The 15048-nt window shown below is 34.2% G+C and overlaps 2 protein-coding genes and 1 pseudogene across 5 annotated transcripts; 2 read left to right on the top strand and 1 right to left on the bottom strand.

Annotated features, from left to right (window-relative positions):
* Positions 1 to 3234: 3234 nt before the first annotated feature.
* Positions 3235 to 3897, top strand: LOC111315559 (uncharacterized). Its single transcript, XM_022917386.2, has one exon. The coding sequence runs from the start codon at positions 3307 to 3309 to the stop codon at positions 3709 to 3711; it is 405 nt and encodes a 134-aa protein (XP_022773121.1). The 5' UTR covers positions 3235 to 3306; the 3' UTR covers positions 3712 to 3897.
* Positions 3898 to 4037: 140 nt separating this feature from the next.
* Positions 4038 to 7684, top strand: LOC111315558 (blue copper protein-like). 3 transcript variants are annotated; one of them, XM_022917385.2, is made up of 3 exons: positions 4038 to 4919; positions 6565 to 6760; positions 6968 to 7684. In XM_022917385.2, exons 2-3 carry the CDS (start codon positions 6595 to 6597, stop codon positions 7390 to 7392), a joined length of 591 nt encoding a protein of 196 aa, XP_022773120.1. In that variant the 5' UTR covers positions 4038 to 4919; positions 6565 to 6594; the 3' UTR covers positions 7393 to 7684. The 3 variants fall into 3 exon arrangements, with proteins under 3 accessions (XP_022773120.1, XP_089605604.1, XP_089605603.1); XM_089749478.1 differs by lacking the exon at positions 6565 to 6760; XM_089749477.1 differs by lacking the exon at positions 4038 to 4919 and having other exon boundaries at positions 6380 to 6760.
* A 589-nt stretch (positions 7685 to 8273) lies between these two features.
* On the bottom strand, positions 8274 to 13582 carry LOC111314933 (uncharacterized; annotated as a pseudogene). The gene is made up of 9 exons (XR_016330839.1): positions 12927 to 13582; positions 12554 to 12828; positions 12051 to 12208; positions 11790 to 11895; positions 11576 to 11701; positions 10153 to 11422; positions 9717 to 9870; positions 8764 to 8990; positions 8274 to 8688 (listed from the first exon to the last, which is right to left on the bottom strand). The product of XR_016330839.1 is annotated as an uncharacterized LOC111314933 (transcript).
* Positions 13583 to 15048: the final 1466 nt, after the last annotated feature.

Genomic DNA, 15048 nt, shown 5'->3' with positions numbered 1-15048 from the left:
TGAGATACAAACTTTTCCTTATCCCATTTATCAAATTAGATGCATAAACACGTTGAAATTAAAAACCAAGATTGAAAAAACTATTCTCCTTCCAATTGAAAATTTTAAGCAATAATAAAGTTGTTAATTTATTAACGTACAGCTGTATTTTTGTGGCAGCGGTTCAATTAAGTAGCTGAGCAGTGGGGTAATATTCTTATTCCCCGGCCCCATCGCCATGATTGATGCTAATTTCTTCTCTTGCTTATCAGTTTATCTTATAATCTTACCTTAACTGAAGGGTGGACCGCTGGCATTGGCAAAATCCTTCTCTTTTGCAACTTACTACTACTAAAGTATGTTTTTCGTATTTGCTTTTACACTAACAAACTGTCATCATTTTCCCCCAAAAATACCAATATTTGCTAGCATCCCATTTAATACTAAAAAGAATCCTCGTCATGTGCTTAAGCTGTCATAAGTTACAACAACCTCAGTTTTTAAGAATGTTGTTGTTTTCTAGTTTAAAGTACCTTAATCAGTTACAAATTATTGATTGATTGGATATATATTTGAAATGAAAAGAAAAAAAAAAGGAATATGATTTATATTTGAGTAAAATTAACCAATAAATAAGCTGGATTTTAGTAGAAAAAGTTTAAAAGAAACCAATAGAAAGGGTTGGTGGGTTTACGGTTGAGTGTTTCAGGGACCTTATCATGTGTTGGTGGAGAACTTTTGATCAATGACAGATAGATGGAGACCCGCGTTTGGAACGAATATTCAGCAGCTGGTTATGATTGTGCCTCCTTGAAAGCTATTTCACGTACATTTATGTTGACCACACTGTTATCGTCTTCATCTCCAATTTGGATCTCCAGGTTTTCATCTTCTCATCAACAAAAAATAATGGAAAAGAAAACCTTGACAAATTTAATTTTACATTTTTTCCTTTAATGAATTTGGATAAATACATTGTTCGATTTTTAAAATGACCTTATTAATAAATTCAAATAGATAAATTATTCAATTTTTAAATTAATGATAAATCATGATGAGATGTAATGTATTGTGTTAAAATTAATGTTATTATGAAATTATTAGTCAATTTTCAATTTAATATAACTTAAATTGAAATCAAAGAATTTATTAAATTGAATTAATCCAAATTGTAAAATAAAAAATCATAATATGAAGATAAAAAAATTATAAATGTTAAAATTTGAACATTAAAATTATAAAATGTTATTTTTTAAAAATAATTGTATAAAATTTAATTAAAAACAACTTAAATAAAAAGCATTTAACTGTTTGTAATTAATATAAAATGAATCTATATAATTGCTTAATGCTTGGTGACAACAAAGTGTACATTGGCGTGGACCACTTGGTTAGTTGTCTACATGTTACCACAAAGAACCCAATTTGTTTTTTTTTTTTTAATTAAATGCTCAATATTATAAATATAAAAAACTAAATATTTTAATTTACACATGTTCTTTGTTTTTTTTTTTTTTTTTCTCTTAATTACGTTTGCATTGCTTCGAAAATTTAACCATTAATGATGACATGCAATTTTTTGAACCATATAATAAAATTCAGTTACAAATGATTTAGCATTTAAATCACTAATTTGTTAGATTCCAAATTCAATAATTATAGCTTTCAAATGCATTATTAATTAAAAGATATATTGTAAAGTTAATTTTTCTTATGCTTTATCCATAAAAATGGATAAAAATCTATAATTTCATTTTTTTTAACAGAAATAATTTATATATGCATATAAATCTCCAAGTGAAAATTGTTACATATTGGTATCTAAGTTAGTAAAATAGTACAATAAATTTTGTTTTATTAGAAAAAAAAAACTCCAAAGCTTTTTTTTTTTTTTAAATCTTAACATATTACAAACTAAAAGGAGACAACATTAATTAATAAAATAATAATCAAAGAAAATAATTTATTTCCTTTTTAAAAATTTTTATACACATTAAGGTATGATTTGCGTACTATTTCTTTTGCCTACATTTTGAAAACGATAGTCCCCGTCAATGAAAAATTGGACCAACAACGTGCCAATCATAACGGTTAGCAGAATTTTTGCTCATAATTAAATTACGAATTGCTTTGATCTAGGAGACTTTTTTTTTTTTTTCTTAATTTCAGAAATCAAGAAATTTTGAGGGAAAGTTTTCACCAACGATCAGTGGCCGTTCATCTAGAATGCTTAAAATAAACGCGTTTTTGAGTTGTCAAAAGGAATACTTACACGTGTAAGTCAATTATGCGTTGGGCTTGGACCTTTTATAAAGAACAAACACGTCTCTGTTCCTGGAGATCGATTCACTTGTTTCCCCTACACTTTCTATAAATTGTGAAATGCCCCTTGTAATTTTTTTTGGTGTTAAATTTCTTTAATAATATTTTTTTTTGTTGCAATGTCAACTATAGGGAGTTTTTAGATTTAGTTCAAATTTTCAAATTGGTTAAAAATTTTAATTAAAGCAAGATGTTATTAATAAAAAATTATCTTCTTATAGTTTTTCAATAAATTTAAACTTGAATTAATCAAAAAATAAATAATTTTGTTATCACTTTAAGTCCATATCTGTTGATAATTAAGAACACTATGCAATGGCTTTTGAGACACAATGATGCCAATATTTATTTCAAAGAAAAATACTAGTTTGTAGGCATATAATTAATGTACAATTAATAGAGTAGCTTAACTTTTCTATTAAATTTTTAAGAGAATAACTTAAGTTCTTAAACTTTTTGTCCATATTAATTTTCTTCTAAATCATGTATGAGGAGTTTGAACTCTCATAAGTGAAATGAGGAAACATAGATTTAACATTGTTCATCTACTAAATTCCAACTTATAGAAATAGTAAACAAGAACCTAACTAACAACTAATTATTCTATTCCTTCACAATGCTATACCCTACAATATATGTTTTTCATTTTTTAAAAAAAAGAAAAAAGAAAATTTTAAACATATTTTTATCCTTTTATGATCTTACTTTCTGAGTAATGTAAATAATTCAAAACTTTGAAGTTTGAATGTCTAGAGTATGGACTAAATTGAACTAAGCATGAACTATTGGGCCTTTAAAAGGAAATCAGAAAACTCCAAAGTTTAAGAAGGCATACAAGGAATGAAAAAATATGTCGGTCAAAATCTCCCAAGGGCCAAGGGCCAAGGCCCAATGCCCAAGGCCTAAACCTTCTCTATATATTTCCCTTCCTCCCTCCTCTTGCTTTGCTCTAGTGCTGCTTCTTTTGCTGTTAATATATTCGCTCTTCTTTTTTACAAAATTACAATGGCCAAATCTATCGCTTGCTTTGTTCTCTTAGCTCTCATAGCCAGCTGCGCTCTCGGTCAAGCGCCCAGCTCTGCCCCAACTAAGTCACCGCCGTCCTCTCCAACTACAGCTCCCAAGGCCTCTCCAACCAAGGCTCCCGCCGCTTCTCCACCGTCAACCACCACACAATCCCCGTCTTCAACTCCTAAATCTTCTCCAACTTCCTCTCCTACCAGTTCTCCTCCCGCTCCTCCCATGTCTCCTGCTGGTGCTCCCACGGGCGCTGTTCCTCCTACGTCCTCCATCAGCCAGCCACCAGGCCCGTCACCCACTTCTCCTCCAAGCGCCGCCGCTTTAAACAGAGTCACTGTCGCTGGATCTGCTGTTACAGTGGTTTTGGCGGCTGCTGCTTTGTTGATGTAGATCTGACTTCGTGGAGGACTTCGATTGTTGATTTGCATTGTAGGCCATTGCTAAATTCTTATTTTTAGTAGGACTTTTAGTAGAGCATTTGTTTTCTTTTATTTTTTGTTAATTTTTAGTTATATTTGACGGTTGAGATTTGATTCCTCTCGGTTGCTATTATTTATATTATTATATTTATATTTACATTTATGTGTTATCTCAGTTGATTTTAATTAATGTTAAAAGAAATTTAAAAGATGATCAGTGGGAGCGAGAAAGACGGAAAGTAAGTGTAGGTAACGTGGAGACTGGAGAGGGTGTCCTGTCTTTACGTGATTGGTCATGTCGAGGGACAGCTGGAAAGACTGAGATTAGTGTTTGTAGTTCTTTTTCTTCTTTCTTTTTGTTTGGTGGGGGGCGGGGGATGCTGGGGGATAAACAAGTGTTACGTGGTCACAGCTTTTATTAATGGACAACATGTTACAAATACACGTGCATTTGTCACCTTTAAATACATCGTACACTCGCCAGCTAGACCACACGAATCATGTTCCATGTTTTGTCCTAAAACGTAGCTTAAAAAAAACTTACATTTGCATTAATCATTCGGAATTGGACTGCCAAAATCATGATGTACACAACTCAAAATATAGAAAATAAGAAGTTGAGGTGTAGAAGTTTAATCTAGCTAGTGATCAGTTGAAATTAATTGGAGAATTGTGTTATGTAAACTGGTGACCATAATTGAGGGCATAGTTGAAATTAATTTGTACGAATCACAATTAGGGAATATGAGCTCAATATTTGCGCTGCTTCCTACAAACGCTGCTTCCTTTTGCTCTAATTTGCTGGTATTCCCAAGAGGATTATCAACGGGGTTATTTGGATTTTCAATGATGTATGGGAGACAACCTTCTCTTATTCATAAAGATGAGCGATATTCCCCAAAACAAACTGAAAACGAGGTAACTTGTGTCTCCATTGGTCTGTCTATCCCTTGACCAGGGTGGGGACTAGGCACCTTTGCCAAAGCTTGTGAAATAGCCAACACAAATAAACAAATTAGGCAACATATCGAAATCAGAGATCCCCTCAAGAGGAGAATTCAGGTACGTTATATGCTTCCCTCAATTACTAGCAGGCGGGGAGGAAGCAGTGATGGAGCCAGGAGATGGTGTCCGGCCAGATAGCATTGGGGTTGATTCAGCCATGTCTTGATAATATAGGTATTCAACATTGACAGCAAGCTTCATGCCTTGATAATAGAAAAATTACAAAATTACAAAATTACTTCAAGTTCTATCCTAATCTACATCTTAATTCTTATCCAATTGCTTTATCTCTTTAATTTCTCCTCATTAATTTTTTTTTTTTTTGTATTTTTTATCACAATTCCTTCTATTTGATAAATTAGATATTTTTTAGAAAAGTTTAAATTTAATAGTTTAAAAAGTATCTATGAAAAGTTAAAATTTAATATTTTAAAAAACATTTATTTTAGTATAATTTTTATAAGAAACAAATAATAACTTTTATTTGTGTGGCACATCATATATATATTTTTACATGTTGAATATCATATCATATGTTTATTTTATTCAAAATTAATTTTAAGTAATATTTACATTTCATTAATTACGGTCCAAAAATCATAAAAATAAAAATAGCATTGGCAAAATTTCCATCATTCCCATAGTATGAAGATAGATTTGTCCTTTAAACTTCCAAAAAAAAAAAACTAAAATAAATTGGGCCAAGAAGGAAATTAAGAATGGCCTTATTAGACTAACAGTTCAAACGAAGCCCAAAGTTTCTTAAACAGTAAAACTTTTAGAGCTAGATTGTTCAAAAGGATCATTTCAAAACAAAGCCCAGAGAATGACCATATCAATCCGAAGAGTCCGTATATACAAACACTGTAACCTGCAATGCAAGTGTTGACGCTACATCATTCCCCTAAATCTTTTCATGGACAAAATCAAAGATAACACTCCTATGCAAAGTAACATGGTACGAACTCTCGCTCCCATGCATTCGTCAGGCCGAAAGCTCAAAGCGAATGTTCTTATTTGCACTCCCTTCCCTTTCTTTCACTGTTTCAGCTTCTTGTTAGTTGGAAGTCCTCCGAGGACGTATCCAGTCTTCCTTTCGCACGCAATTTAAAAATACCCCTTTTGGGGTTGTTGGATGTGAGATTTGTGTTTCAAAGAGGGTTAGTCTCCTTGATATCGATCACATTTTTCTTTGAGTAGGCTTCAAGCATGTTATTACCTGTTCCATCCTGTTACATAACATCTCTCCTTATCCATTATGATGATTATGACCTTCTTCATCCGTTTGACAAGAGCCTCTCACAAAACTCAATGATGGCAACACCACACGATGACAACAGACTAACCTGTTTACTAAGATTCAGAAGAAAACAAGATTTTTTTTCTTCATGTTTTTCTTCATTCACAATCCATCATTACAAGAGGTAAAAAGATCACTTAAAATAAATTAAATATATATCAATTGAGTTCCTTTATATTGAATGCATAATTGATGTCCTTTGAACTGGCTTTGTAGCAACAATATCATAACCACTATGAGGGTAACCTTACTTAACAGCCATTATTTATGTGAAGGGCAAAAGAGAGAAAGACAGGATTAGGGACCCACGTTCCTTTGCATTAGGTATAGGATCTGCCCCCCAAGTCATCCTTTTGGAATGAATTCCTTTTTCACAAATATTGGTTTGTATGGAAGTAAGTGGACTGGACCAAACTTTACTCCTTCCATCGCACCTTTCATGGCTTATATAAGGAACTCCATTTCAGAAAATTGTTATCACAAAAGCTCCTCCCTTTCTTTTGTCTGTCTGTTTTACAGTGTTACTCCGTCCAGTTTTCCACAAAAAAAATGGCAAGCTCAAGTATGGGGATGGCCTGTCTTTCGCTAGTCTTGTGCATGGCGGTGCCAAGCTTGGCCACAGTTTACACTGTTGGTGACACCTCTGGCTGGACAATTGGTGTTGATTATAGCACATGGACTAAAGGCAAGACCTTCCAAGTTGGCGATAGCCTGGGTGTGTTCTTAAACCCCGCTCTCACAGAAAAAAAAAAATGCCGATCCTCACACAATCATCAATTTAAATAATTATATTTCATTTTTGATCAACATATTTGTACACATAAACCTACTCATCTATCTAGATCTTTCATATTCATGTACTTAATTATTAGTCAAATACTGTTTGATCCATCCACTAACATTTCGAATTTTGGTGCCTTAGTCTTCAACTACCCAACTAGCCATACAGTGGATGAAGTAAGTTCCAGTGACTACAGTACATGCACTGTGGGCAATGCAATCACAACAGATAACAGTGGAGCTACCACGGTTGCTCTCAAGACTGCTGGAACTCATTACTTCATTTGTGGTGTAATTAGCCATTGTGGGAATGGCATGAAGCTTGCTGTCAAAGTGGAGTCAGGCTCATCCATAGCACCATCCATATCACCGTCCAAATCACCATCCAAATCACCATCTTCTTCTTCTTCTTCCTTGCCGCCATCCAGTGATAAACCATCAACTACCACTCCATCTACTACAACTACAACAACCAACGTCCCGGATTCCTCATCTTCATGGAGTCTCTCTCCATTTGTGGCTTTTGTCACAACTTGGGTTGCGTTATTTGTGATGTTTATTTCATAAGCATGCCGCAGTGTCCGCCTTGGTCAGAATAGAGGCAGTGCTTATCTCCTTTTTGTCTAGTTTGTATCGAGGATTATTGCTTATCTTTATGAATAAGCAGGTTACTTTTCATGGCGATAGGTAGGTACATCGTATATTATAAGTTATTTTTCATTGTTGTAACTTGCATCATGTTCTATGTGGACATGGATTGAAAATTTTCAATAATCCCGTTACCCTTTGACAACACCAGCAAATCGGAGCAAAAGAATTTATGATTAATGGAAATTTTTTTGCTTTTCCTGGAATGAAAGATTAATGGTAACTTAAAAGTCGCCAAAGGAAAACAGAGAATAACACAGGACAATGTCATGGCATTATTCTCGATTTCAAATTAAATTGGTACGTACTTGAACATTTGATTCAGTCGATTAATGCATGATCTCCTACTGAGTAAAATTCAAATCCCTTTATCACACCCACCCCCCACTCCCAAAAAAAAAAAAAAAATGGTATCCCTTGTATAATTTTGCCAATGGCATGTATAACCCTTCCACCAAACCCGAGACTAAGTCTTCGGGGGCATGATTTAACTCAAGTGACGAGGAAAGATCGTTTTCCTGTACATCCAAAGTAAAAAGCTAAAATCACCCAAAAACAAATAATTTGTTGGTCGAATTGTATGAATAGTTCCTGTATTCATGTGAAAATACGGAATTAATTGATGTTGGATGGCGGATTTCCAATGCCAAAATCTTAGTCAAATGATGGATTTTTTGCATCAGAAATCAATTCATTTGGCCACTCCTTCAATGGCCCGATTGGTTTTCCATTGAATGACAAGAACTCTAAAATGGTGTTGCGGAGATTACAAACGCAAAAAGTGAAGGCCAAAGCGCATGGAGAAATTCTACGATCAGCAACACATTAACTAAAAACACCTTCCTTGAAGCTAATTAAGTCTGGCCATTATGGGCCATTTACAGCGGCTTGGGTTCCCTCGACTCGATTTGTTGCTAATCAAGTTGGTTTTTCAACCCCAATAAGATGGTGGGTTCGGTTAATGGGTTTGGTTAATTGAGTCTTTGGGGTCCAGTTGGTTTAAGGCCAACTGCCTTTAGGATCCGACATTAGCTAGCCTGGTCATGGTTCTGTGAATTATCACACCCTACAACACCAACCGAACCCTGTTTGTGGATCCCCCGTTACCAACTTTTTTCACCAGATAACATTCCTTTGCTCTTCACCTGGATGCAATCTTCTTGTCTTCCTCCTTTTAGCCTATTGGGACCTCTGCCTCACCAAGGCGGCCAGCCACTGCCAGAAAAGAAGAAAAAACCTAGTAATAAATTTTCAGGAGAAATGGAAAAAAAAAAAAAAGTGAGGTTCTACCTTATAATTTGGTGGACTTTCAAAACCAATTGGATCTCTTTTTCTATATTTCTCTTGTTCACAGTTTTGAGATCTCAGTGCTTTCAGCTCTCATTCTCGACTGATGTGATAAAGCTAATCTAGTTCATATCATGTAAATTCATAAATCATGAAACAACCGAATAGGCAATAGCTAGCTGCCTCAGCTGATATTTCCATCTTCCCATCCGTTGCAGTAAACATTTTCTCTACACAAATAAACAATGCTGTAATTGTTTGGAATCGAAAATTTTCATCTCCCCAAATAGTTTTGCTTACTCTCAATTTACCAAACTCCAAAATTTTACTGGCTTGTAAACTATTGTGCTACAGCAACTTAAGGGATTAATTTAAAGCTCTTTTGTTCGGAATATTGGGATTGGCTTCACGGTGGGAAAAAAAAAAAAGATCCCAAATGCAAAATTGAAATTTGCATTTGCATAAGAGATGTGTGATAATTCATGGCAAGAACTATTTCAATTTTTAATTGCAAATGCAAAGCAGAGGAACATATTTGTTTTCCTCTTCTTTAAGCGATGCGTAACAGAGGGCAGAGAGGAATGGACAAATGAAAAAAACTAGAAAGCCCGAAGACAGAGACATTCCATGGCACATGCATCACATATTAATCAAACCTGAGCGTGGATATCTGAAAGACCAAGCATATTTTCTTTCCTTCCCCTACCATCTTTTCATACTCAAGCATGCACGATACACGCCAGAGCTGAATTCCATCTCCCACTCCCACTGCCACTCCCCAAGATTTTTACATTCTCTTCTCGGTTGAGGAAACAAAAAGGCAGACAAAGACCTCAGCAATACTTTGCTGGCTGCCCGGTTCTTGGGAGATAGGAATGATTTCCAACTTAAACATCTATAGAGTTTGCAGATACCTTTGAATCAATGTTGCTGATAATGCAGAACAAATGATATACCTTTGAAATTTGTTAGGGCTGATACAAGCCTTGACAGGCTGTGATTCCTTTGCAATAAGAACACAACAGTGGAGCAGCTTCCAGCACTCGATTCACCCAAAGGCATGCTAATGGAAAGGTCTATTAAAAGGCTAGGACAGTCCTTGCACTTTCACTGCATTTTTGGGGTCCATTGTTAAATCAAAGAGCAGTCATTGTGAATCTAAGTAACAACAGTTGTTATATATGGGTATAGAAAGGATTAGAATTAAGCCTATAAAAGAGCTAATCACCCAACTAGTACTTGTTTCGATAGAACAACAGCATTTATAAATTCCAAAGAATACTCAATTTAGTGATAGGAACACCAAAATAACACAGAGCTTAAATGACTGAAACATTCATGTACTAATGCACAGTTATATACTTTTGTCATCACTGAATTTAAGAACCTTACTTATGATTCGAGATTTTTGAGAGCCGCAAGAGCCTTCGCTGGCGAAGCCATAGAAACAAAAGCCAATCCCCTATTTATGGTATTTTGTGCATAGAAAGCTAAACCAAACCAAACAAAATAAAACAAAAAACACATTCACATCAATCTATCAGCCATAAACCAAAACCCAAATTTAACCTAAAAAAAAAATAAATTCTTAAAACAAAGAGAATCCCAAGAGAAAATTGTTGACAAAAATCTCAACATCTAAGACTGTGCCGTGTTTCACGAACAAAGAACGAATGTCTTCAGTGGTTCAAGTCCAAGGCACGTTCTGGGCAATCAATCTAGTTTTTGAAAAAATTCTCCTTCTTGTTCTTCAACTTTTAGAACTGGGTCTTGTGTAGTGGCAGAAAAATGGAGGACGAAATTGCTAAATCTTGTAGCTTTCAAGGGAAAGGTATTAGTCAGAGGAGAGAATGGAGGGAGAAAACAAGTTGAAGAGACGTTTTTGATGGAGTTCAAAGTTAGACTGAATTTGAGGTTTATGTTGGAGGGAGAAGACAGAAGATTGGTGGGGAAGGCGAAGCAGAGCCATTAGAAGAAAGAATAGTACATCAGTTTAAGAGTTTGGAGGTTTGAAAGAGTTTCTTTGAGGTTTTCTGAGAGTGAGAGGTGGATAAGGAGACAAGACAAATCGATATTTTGGGAAGCAAAACAATCTGAGTAACTATCACAAACGAAACTATCTACGACTACGCATAGGAACAGAACGAGGTGGTCGAAGGGTGGAATATAGACAACCAAACCGCGCACTTCAAATTCAATGAGTGACAGTCTCCAATTGAGAGTCCGACCGAAAGATCCCACTCCATACATTTTATGGCTGGACCTGGACCTTTATAAATTTAGATGTTTAACCCTTTACAAATTTAGTAGTCTCCAGTTAGGACCATGCTAAGAAAAGCAAAATATGAAAATTACTTTTTAAAAAATGATTTTCCTTCTGGTGCTTGAAAGTAAGTTATTAGTGACAAAACTACACACACCGTAGCTTCAGGAAAGCTATCTGTAAATCCACTTCTAACACCATCATTGATACAAAGAATAACCAATGGACTAGAAGTTAGATCCTATCATGTATGAGATCATATCTTCACTTGTGCATTCTTAAGACAGGGCAGTTACATAGCAAGGGTGACAGAGGCTTCCTTGCTGAATCTGGATCAGTAAAGTCAATCTTCTTCTCAATTGGGCTGCATATCTTGGGACTTGATTTTCGCTTGTTTGTCTGTGAGAGAGACAAACAAATAATAGCATTAGATCAATGAAGTTGTAACTGCAGACCAGACACAAGCAGGAAGTGCAATTGTTTTTACATGTGAAAACAAGCACTCATGTGTAGACCAAAAAAAACAGAGAACCCGACATGTTCCTTCCTCACCTTTGCAGATGCATTACCAGTATGCTTTCCGCCAGAACCATGGAGGTTCTTTTCTTTGTGGTATTGCCTCAACAGTCTTTTGTTCTCCTCATCCAATATGTTGTTTTCTTCAAAGATAACTTTGACCTACATAGATAAAATATCTTGTTAAATACTGACAAGGGAAGTAAAAATTTAAACAAAGCACCCAGTGTTCCAATTCCTTGGTTCTCACCTCTTCTTCAGCTTTACTAAGGTTCATCCTGAGATGTTCCTTGTCTTTCTCATGGGTCTTTAGTTCAGCAGCCAGTGACAAAACTTTTTGAGTTGAAGGCCTCAACCTGCAAAGCACAACAAACCATAAGAATTGATTCAGAAATACGAGAGTAGACCTTAGCAGTGAAGAAATGTTAATGCCTCTTTAATTGCATGCACCAAATATAGAGACCAACAAAGATGCAGATTCGACATAGAAATAAGAGAAGAAAACCCTCACGTATTCCAAAATTTAAGCAACCTTTGACACGATTCAAGTGAATTATATGCCTCCAAGAATGCACGTCAAGGCATAACTTCATCTTTACAAATCAATGTTACTAGAACAGACTCAAGCAAATTCTCTTTCAAAGTTGTGCCCTCATAAGATGAATCAATCTTCAAGAAAGGTATATGAGTATTAGTCAGTAGATATAATACTACAAGACAAAACTATGTATCATGGCAGGTTTTCTGATCAATCATAGACAATTAAAAATAGAAATTAATCTCCTTCAAGTAGTTTCATGGTGTTCAACTCATATCATCACTAGCAGCAACAAAGAAGAATAGTTTAGATGTTTAACCCGTCCCTTTCAAAGCTAAGTTTCCACAAGTCAGCAATTAAATCCAACAAAATCGCATTATTTACTACAAGATACGAAAATATAATTAAAGCTGCCCTAAAAAAGTCAACAATTCAAAACAAAGTAACAAAAAATTGAAGAAAAAAATTTAATTTACCCCTTGGCTCTCGTAACCATGTTTGTAGAACTTTAATTCTTCACTTAACTTCCCCAGCTCCTCTTCCAACTCATGAACCCTAATCTCAGCTTCCTTTGCCCTCTCATCAGCCTCATTCCCATAATCCATCAACGCCTCCCATTTGTTACATCATAAAGCGAACTCTCTCTTTCCCATATGTTACAGTGAGTCAATAAATTCACACACTCCGCTGCAAGCTTCTGATTCTCCTCCACGAATCTCTTCAATGCCACCGCATTCATATTCGCTCCCGCCTTCAAAAAATCAATAAAAATGTCAATACCTTCACATTCTGAATATAAAAACATTCAAATATTACTTTTTTTTTTTTTTAATTTTCGAGTTGCCCGACCTTTGATCGCTCAATAATTTGATCTTTCTCTTTCAGTTTTCAGAGAAGAAACAGGCACTGGTCACGGAGACGACGCTGGGCTTCTACGGAGGAACGGAGTTTCAATTGCAAAGACTGGGTGGAGATTTGAAGACCTAAGGAATCTTCTATTGTTTCTTTTATGTAATCGTCGATTTCTCGAGTAATATCCATGTTTTCGATCCCTCAAAAATTTGATTCTTGAAGAATCCTACATCTTTACTTAATTTTAAAAACAAAAGATTTTTTTAAGAAAACGGTAGAGTGAAAAGGGAAAAAAAAAGTGGGAAATTAGAAATAATTAGGAATTGGAGTTAGGGTTTTTGGAAGGGAAGACAAAAGGAGAGGAATTTTGGGGTTTGGATTGGAAGAAAAGAGACTAGCCGTTAGAGAAGAATTTAAAAGCTTCACATAAATATGGTCTCCACTGCTGACCTGGCAATATATTTTTCATTTGTCTCTTTTTAATTTTGTCATGAGTTTTATTAGCCCAAATAAAAACCGGCCTAATTAAATTAATAACAACATATTTCGAAGTTCGAATATTTACTTTTGGCTTTTTAATTTTGGGGTGTTTGGGCCGGTTTTATGGTCTTTGGGTTTTTTTTTTTTTTCACATGCAGTTTTATTTTTTTATTCCACAATTTCGTTTTTTTTTAAATTATATTTATAATAAATATTATATTCATATAATTAATTCATTACTAAATAATTAATTAATAAATTATAACCTAACTAAACAACTAAATTCACATACGATGAAATTTGATCCTAAGACTTTAAAATTCTAAAACTTCTTTCTTACAATTAAGTTAAAGTTTTATTCAATTGAGCATTTAGTCGGTTCAGATTATTCAATTATACAAAATTAAAAATTAACTAAATTGATTTAATTTATAAAAAAAAGGAACCGATTGCTTAATGAAATGAAAATGAAAATTAACCAAACCAATTTAAGTAGATTGGTTTAGTCGTTATTTTAGATTTTTTTATTTTTTTTTATTCTTAGCAAACTATACTAAAGAATACTTTCAATTTAAGAACTATATGATAGCCATAACTTGACTTCTGCTATATAATTAACTCACGTGACTACACATAGACCACTCATTATAAAATAATTCTAAAAAAAAAATTATAATAATAATAAGAAAGTTCCAATAAAACAAATAGAATACTACACTTTTCTCATGTTTTTTGGACTTACTTTTGTGATTGGTCCACCGTTCATGTACAGAGGAGCTAAACATTGAATTCAACTTGTTAGGACCACAAATTCTTTGGCTTAAATATCACCATCATCATCAAATACACAAAGGAAACAAAAACTTATTTTTTGTTGTAGACACTTAATTTTGTCTAGAATAATTCGAGTGTATTTGCTTTTATACTTGATTCGAATGTTTCGATTTAGGCCGATTAAGATGTTTAATTAAATTGAACTGGATTGGGTTTTATTTCAAATTAATCATTTTGTTATTTTTTTTCATATGCCTAAGTCGAATTTAATTTTATTATTGAGTCAATTTTGAAATAAGATTTGAAAGTCCAATTTGAAATAATTTTATAGCCCATGTCCATTTGATTAGATTTTAAATTAATTAAACAAATAAAAAGACAAAGCAAAAAATCAAAAACACAAAAAATGCAAAGTGAGAATGGAGGGGTGAATTTTGATTGCTAGAGTTTTCCCTTTTGCTTTATCTTTATCCTAAAATTAGCTATGCTAAATTCCATCTTTAGCTATCCCCTATCTTTCCCCATATTTTACCCATATTCATTTTCAACATGAATTCATAAAAGACACTTAGCCCCAAATGCAACAAGCATTACCCCTAAAATGCAGCAATAGTTGTTGCAACAACACCCAAAAAAATGCTAGACCTTTTATCCCACATTATTACCCCCATCATTCCAACAAAAAAGGGAATAAAAATGGGCAACAACAACCATCACTAAAACTCTAAATCCCTAATAGCCAAAGCCTTTCCATTATCCAAAAAAATAAAAAAAAAAATACATGGAACAAGATAGCTTCAAACCCTCAATTTGACCTTTCTCATCGTCACCAATTCAACACACAGCCCTTATTCGGCCAACCTCA

This window comes from Durio zibethinus, chromosome 20 (assembly GCF_047325235.1).
Source record: "Durio zibethinus cultivar Kanyao isolate XHJ-2024 chromosome 20, ASM4732523v1, whole genome shotgun sequence".
NCBI classification, from domain to species: domain Eukaryota; kingdom Viridiplantae; phylum Streptophyta; class Magnoliopsida; order Malvales; family Malvaceae; genus Durio; species Durio zibethinus.
This window is presented reverse-complemented; position numbering and strand designations above follow the sequence as displayed.